Consider the following 7500-nt stretch of genomic DNA (forward strand, 5'->3'; position numbering starts at 1 on the left):
AAGAAACACACATATGTATATGTATATATATGTAAATATATGTGTAAGAAAACAACTTTAATACTTACACGGATATATAAAGCGTGTGTCTGTATGCATGTGTCATACGGACGTCTCTCTTCTACACACATCGGGGTTGGCTGGCACTTGGTAGTCGCTGGCGTCGACGTGGGAAATCTTGGAAGAAACGGGGCTCACGTCGGTTGCCTCGTATTTTCTGGGTTGGTGCTCTTTGGTGGGACTCACTCTGTGGGATAAGGGCGCCGTCTGGAGTCTCCGAGAGGAATCGGACACTTTGGCGGTAGGGAATACAGGGGCGAAGTGTCGGCCGCTCTTCGGGTCGTCGGCTCGAGGAGACTGCCGCGTCAGGAGGATGATCTCCCCCGTGTCTCCTTCGACGAGCGTGGCCGGCCGACCGGCCCCGTACGGCTCAGAGTCTCGCCTGGCACTGAGGTCGTGGCCGGGGACATCGTGGATCGGGAGGGCGTACGTAGCCTTCTTACTCGGCCTGACTATCTGAGGAGGCGAAGTCGGCAACTTCCGTCTCGTGGTCCTCTTTGGCGGAACGTGTTGTGAGGTGCAGTGGCACGCGGAATCCTTTGGTGGCGTCACCTGGTTGCAAGTGAAGAGGGAGTCCGATGGCGATCGAAGCTCCCCGGGTGAGGACAAAGAGCCTCTAGACTCTCCACTCGGCGGAGACACTCTCCGGTGAAGGTCCTCCGGCGACGTGGGAAGCACTCTAGAGCCTCGAGGAGAGTCCCGAAGGTGTCCTGGAGAGGCCGGTAGTTTCCTGAACTCTGCCGAGACCGATGATGGCAGTCTCCGCGCTCCGCAGGAGGATGAACGCGAGTGTGGATGTCGGTGGTATTTGGATGCGGCGGCGTCCTCCGTCGGAAGGGCTTCGTAGGCTCTCCCGTCGCCGGCCTGGCGCTCCGCAGCCGTCGCTTCGCCCACGGGCATGAGCTCCCGAAGCTCCGGATCCGACTCAGACTCAGACAAGCCCGAATCGTCGCTCTGCGAGTCGGTCAGGCGAAGGTCCTGTCAAGATGAAAGTGGAAAGGTTGGAATTCTGGCAAATGACACAAGTCACACAGTGAAAACTCGGCTCGAGTAATTAGTGAGCCAGACATGTTTTCAGGAACGAACACTAAATGGATGTTAAGACTTTTCAAAGCTTCCATAGTTTTAACCTAACGAGGGAACAGATTGCACCAAATATGGCCTTTTCTCTTTTTGTGACTGTGCTTCATCTTAACACATTACTGTGGTTGTATCTTGCAATGCAGAGACAAAATAAATTTAAGCTACGAAGGTTGATAGACAATACTGACCTGTCTCTCTCTACTTCTGTGATGACTGTCACGAGATTCCTCCTCTGGAGTCGGCGCGTGACTGTGTCTGTGAGTGCACGAGCACCTCGCAGGCGACAACTGTCTGTCAGCCTCTCCCAGCTTATACAAGTGGCTGTCGCCGAGTTGGTGAGGACTCGCCACACTCTGGCTGTCGCTGGAGGAGCAGCTTTCGGGGCGCGTGTGCACGAAGGCATGCGTGGCGGCGTCAAGGGCGTCCTCGTCCTCATCGCCTTGGCTGCGCAGGTCCATCTCGTGCGACTCTTCCTCGAGGTCATGAGGAAGGACGTCGAGGCTGTGTGGCCGCCGCTGGATCGACTTCACGACGTCGGGGTCATAGTCGTCGCCGGCCGTGGGCGTGAGAGCTACTTCGACCACAGGCTTTTTGGGTCGTCGATGAACCCTTTTTGCAACGACCACACCCACAAGCAGCAAGATGAGTAACACCCCTACCCCGCCCAGCGCAGCACCGAGCAAGGGCGGTATGTCAGGCATACCTTTGGCATCTGTTAAAAGGAGAGAGGCGTTATAATAAGCTTAATTTCCACGCATTAAATTGAGGTGTGTGTGTGTGTGAGGGGGGGAGGGGGGCAAAACTATGCATCCCAAAGACTACTACTACTACTTGTCCCTCACTCATACTCCAAAACATATCAGAAGCAGTACAAAGCTAGTCATAAACTTGAATCACAGATTAATAAAACAACGTGCTACAGCTTCAATTTTTAAAGGCTGTACAATCTATATCCACCTTTCTTTGTCAGACGCTTTATTGACTATTCGCCATCAATTACCTTTGCAATTACATTCACAGAGTTAGATGTTGGGCTTAAATTTTCGATGAGTAACGGCGATCAGTTTTAACGTTAATCAATGTACATAATTTACAAAAAGTGAGCATTTACTGATTAATTCCACGAGAGGTATTTGACTCATTTCACTTTTTCCTCATAGTTCATATCAAATAGCCGGTTTTTATATGAATTGCATCGGATTCGGGATAAAGTATTCAGGAATAGTTCGCAGCTTATCAAGTTTATGAATACACACATCACTTTATGAAAAAAAATTATTACTTTTATTTGACCATAATTCTTTCCTTTCTACATAAAAGAATAGGAGGGATACATATGAGCTATGGTAATGGCTACGTTCAAATTGTGAAAACGCGTAGAAACACACATGCTCAAACTACATGCAACATATACAGACTTGGTCTCTCTCAATATCTCCACGCTGAGGATGTTGATGTATGTTGCCTTCAAGAAGCCAAAACTAGTGCTCGCTATGCAAAAATTGCGGGATACACTTATTATGACAAACCTAATATGGCTAATCCCTCTACAAGAGGGCTTGGCATATATATTAAGAACTCCATACCATCCAAAGTGATCGATGGCAAGCGTGACACATGTGCTGAATATCTTGGTGTTAGATTATTTCTTGATGGCAAAACTATCATTATTATTAATGTATTTAACCTGCATGATAGTGAAGAGGTACCTAAACCTCCTGACAATATGTACTGTGTTATTATGTGGAGATTTTAATGCTCGCCATCCTCTCCTTGGCTCTGAGGGTAGCACCATTGGCAAAAACGGTAAGGTATATTATGATTATCTTCAACACACAAGTGACCCTGTACGTCTATTATGTCCCTTAAAAAATACTCATTTTCTAGGGGGCAAATTAGATTATGTAGCCTTGTACAATCAGCATTATTTACCAACCACTACAGAGGTTATCCCATTCTTAATCAGCGATCACTGGGCATTAAATATAACCCTACCATTATGTAAAAGAGACCCACCCCAGCCACGTTTACGATATCATATAGCCACTAAATATCATGACCAATTCATTGAAAGGATTACCTGTTGGTATGAGGACTTTGCTCCTATCAATCTCGATCATTTTAATGATACACTCTGTCAGCAAGTTGGCAATATCATTAATCAACTTCACCCCAAAAACCCCACCATACATAGGTCTCCAACCTCCAGAGTCAAACGTGCACGACATCTAAACAAAGACTCTGAGATTAAGCATCTTGAAAAATTAATACAATCAACTGTGAGTCAGCTTAAACATTTAGGAAGCAACCCCTACCTAGCTAAGGACCTTGTTTTCTTTAGTAGAAAACTGAACGAAATAATTACTCAAAAGCGAGAAGAGAGTTTGTATGCCTGGGCAGAATCAATTGACTCTACAACTCCCATGAGTAATGTGTGGAAGGACATCAATAAGATTAAAGCTAACTCATACAATGCAACACCTCATCCTCATCCAGAAACAGTAGCTTCATCTCTTCTTAACAAATGGTGTGAGGATTCTTCTCTTGATAATCTTCCATTATCCATACGCAGGTGCTCTTCCAATTTAAAATACAAAAATGAAATTCATTATCAGTGTCAATTAACATATGATGCTGACATACCATTTACAACTGACGAACTTCTTGCAGCAATTAAGACTGGAAAATCCACTGCACCTGGGGACGATGGCATTACATATGACATTATCCGGTTCCTTGCTAAGGTACAGGTAAAGGGAAGAAATCCTCTTCTAGCTCTCTTCAACTTAACCTATGCTACAGGCACTCTGCCTACCTCCTGGAAACAGGCAACCATCATTCCCATTCCAAAACCAGGACGCCCAGACGAATTTCGACCAATCTCACTAACATCCTGTCTCTCCAAAACCTGTGAAAGAATCCTTCTCACTCGTCTTCTTTATCAGACCAAAGACCAAATTCATCCATCTATCTTTGGTTTCCAGAAAGGGAAAGGAACACAAATGTGTTTAGCACAGTACCTAAATGGAAGCAAAGCACAGTCTTCATACTTACTAGACTTTAAAGGTGCTTTTGACAGAGCTTCTCCAACAGCAATTCTCCATGAATTAACTCTATTGGGAGTTAAGGGAAAGCTACTATTATGGATAAAGGACTATTTATCTACAAGGAAAGTTAAAGTATGGTACCAAGGTACCTTTAGTGCTTTCGGTAAACTAGAGTTAGGTACCCCACAAGGGGGAGTATTGTTCCCTACACTATTTAACATACTTATGCACTCTATCTGCAAACTGAACAATGAGTTAGGAGACCTATGTAATATCATATCATATGCGGATAATACCCTCAAAGTCTTTGATAGGGGGGAATATGTACTCAGGAGATTCAGCAAAAAGTGTGCTTCTCTTGGCCTCATAATCAACCCTATTAAAACCAAACATATATCCAGACCTCGCCAACTGCCCTATATACCAAGCTTAGGTGGACAAGTTATTGCAAGGACTTACTCCTACAGGTATCTTGTTGTTCTGGTGATTGCTCCACACCTCATGTCACGCAATTCTCGTTTCACCCAGGAAATTATTCACGATATCAAAGAACGTTGCTTGGAACGTTTAAGACCATTACAATTTATATGTAACAGATACGTTGGTGCCTCACTCAGAGTCCTGAGGTTGATGTATATTACCTTGGTTCGGTCCGTGATTGACTATGCGAGTCCGGTTCTTAGTCTGTTACCTCCAAATGCCCTCAAACCCCTTGAAGTTCTACAGAACAAGGCTATGAGAATTATACTTGGCTGCCCAATGACTGCCAAAGTTCTGGTCATGAGGAAAGAATTAGATCTCCCCACAATCCACAGTCGTGTTACCCAAATTAATACCGTTCTTGGTACTTGAATCTTGCAGCTCCTACCCAAACCACAGATTTCCCAAGCTCTGGCAAATGAGATCAGTCACAGAGTCAGGTTTGCTCGGCCTCGATATTCCAATGTAATGCACTCCAACTTAGAATGGAAAGCCCAAACTGCCCAGACCATCCTCAGCTTCAATGTCTGGAGCAATGATGCTCTTAATATCTCAGAAACCAAACTATCTGCACCATGGCATAGAACTCATGTATATGTCCATATTGACAAACTGCCAGGACCTAAATCCATGATTTTGACATCAGAACTGAAGTCTCATTACCTGAAGTATATAGAAGATATCCTCCATCCTCTTGATGGGAACCCCCACTTGCAATCTACTGTGATGCCTCCACTGATTCTCATGAAGCGGCTGGGATTGGAGTCTTAATTCCCGACATTTCTTATAGAGAAAGTGTGCGGATTTCAGACTGGGCAAGCACAACTGATGCTGAATCATTAGCCATATACCATGCCATAAAGGAAGGTAGTGAACAGGGGCGCCACCTGGCTGTCTTTTCTGACAGTCAGGGTGCCCTCTATAGACTCACTGCATTTAACCCAGAAAACATGGTATCTAAAAACATCCTACAACAAATTTCCAGATTCTCAGAGCAGGGTATACAAGCGTCATTGCACTGGATACCCTCTCATATAGGAATACCATCATGTGAAAAAGTTGACCAGTTAGCCAAATTCGCACTTTCCTATGAAGAACCACACTATGCTATACCATTATCTCTTACTCAGATGAAAAGACGTATTAATAGCTGTTTAAGAGATTATGAGGATCAGGTATGGGATACAGAAAAGATGAAAAGGAATGGACATGGCACTATCTGAAAGTATTGCCGGGACATCATACATGGACAAGCCCTATGAAATTTATAAAGGTCTGTCACGGAGGCAACAAGTTATACTAACCAGGCTACGCATAGGCTATCGCTGTACTATACATTATGTGCAGGATGCAGTTTTGGATGTAAAACCAGTCACATATCACCACTGTAAATTGTGCAAAAAAGCTAAATCACATAGTCTCAACCACTACTTGCTTTACTGTACGGAAACTGCATCCTATCGATCGAACAACACTGTACAAAGAAGATCACTTGTAGATTATATTAATCTTATTATAGACACTGGTCTTGTCTTTGACATGATCAGTGACATAAAAGGTTTTTTTTACCGACTAGGTAAAACATGTAAATATGTTAACCAGTATAATGCAGCCCCTCAGGTATGTAAGATTTGTGCTTGACTAAGCCCTTTACGCAATAGAAGCTTAGCCAGTTTGGATAGATGCTTGACATCTTACCCTGGCTTTTTGCAGGGCATGTAAATTGTTCTGCAAATAAACTATATCAAATCAAATATACAGAGTTGGAAGAAACAAATATACCCAGATCATGGGATGGGCAAAGACTGATATTGAAAAGTGCATGATTAGCAAATGTGCGAACCAATTTAATCTCTTCTTTAACTAATAGTAAAATATAAACTAAAAACAGAACTTAATTGATAGCATCAAGGACAACATTGTTTATAGTAAAGAAAAGGAAATGTGTGAAATCCAAAGGGGAAAATTTCCGTCGGTGTTTGATCATGACACCCACTTTGAAATGAAGAGAGGCAAGACAAAAGATAAAACAGTATACAGAGAAAATCACACTAAAAATGAACGAAATAAAAGTAGCGAGGGAAGTATTATACCATCATACTGCATGCAAGCAGTAATAAACAAGACCTAGATAGAGTCAAAGGAAAAATCATCGACTGGATGAAAGACTCTCTACTTGAAAGACAAATGAGCACAGTAATTAGAGGGACACATTCTGCTTTTATACGTTGTACCTTAAATATGTCTTGGCACCCGATTATGCGTACTATTTTCTTCAAAGATTTGGGGTTTGACATAAGCCAAGTTTCGCCGATGGCGCGAAAGTTACAACAAAGAGTAATAAACGACTTTTCATTCTAAAGCTTCCAGAAAGACTTAGTAGTGTGGAGTTGTACGCAGACATTGGAATTAATAACAATAATTGTCATGTGGTCATGTTTAGGAAAAATAATAACGGAAACTCGGTATCATACAAAACGAAAAAAGAGTAATCGTAAAAGGAAACTCAAACCCCGAGGATCACGCGACAAGGTTCCCAGCGCTAGACCGAATTGCAGACATGAAGGTGCTTCCGTGTGTGTGGACGCATGTATGGCATGGCTGTCATAAAACCTACGAGAAAGTTATTGATACGAAGGACCCAATTTACAAAGGAAACACTCAAATTAGAGAGAGTTTAAAGATCAATCACAAGATGGGCGTCATTGTTAAAGGATTTGTTTCAAAGATCGATTACGGAAATACGACTTACTGCTTTGGACGAGAGAAGGAAAATGGACGACATGATTCTGCTGTACGGCAATGTCACAGGAACAATTAAGCAATTAAG

The 7500-nt window shown here is 43.3% G+C and overlaps 1 protein-coding gene across 2 annotated transcripts in view; it reads right to left on the reverse strand.

The window, feature by feature from the left end:
* LOC122248790 (uncharacterized) overlaps positions 1–7500 on the reverse strand; it is a 170179-nt gene that overhangs the window by 11846 nt on the left and 150833 nt on the right. For both annotated transcript variants that reach the window (XM_086547454.1, XM_086547453.1), the window contains exons 12-13: positions 1332–1855; positions 69–1038 (exon numbers count right to left, since the gene is read on the reverse strand). In XM_086547454.1, coding sequence (XP_086403580.1) covers positions 103–1038; positions 1332–1855 — 1460 coding nt within the window. In that variant the 3' untranslated portion in view covers positions 69–102. The remainder of the gene's footprint in view (positions 1–68; positions 1039–1331; positions 1856–7500) is intronic.

This window comes from Penaeus japonicus, unplaced genomic scaffold (genome assembly GCF_977035675.1).
Source record: "Penaeus japonicus unplaced genomic scaffold, GWHDUDI00000001_assembly GWHDUDI00000019, whole genome shotgun sequence".
Lineage (NCBI taxonomy): Eukaryota > Metazoa > Arthropoda > Malacostraca > Decapoda > Penaeidae > Penaeus > Penaeus japonicus.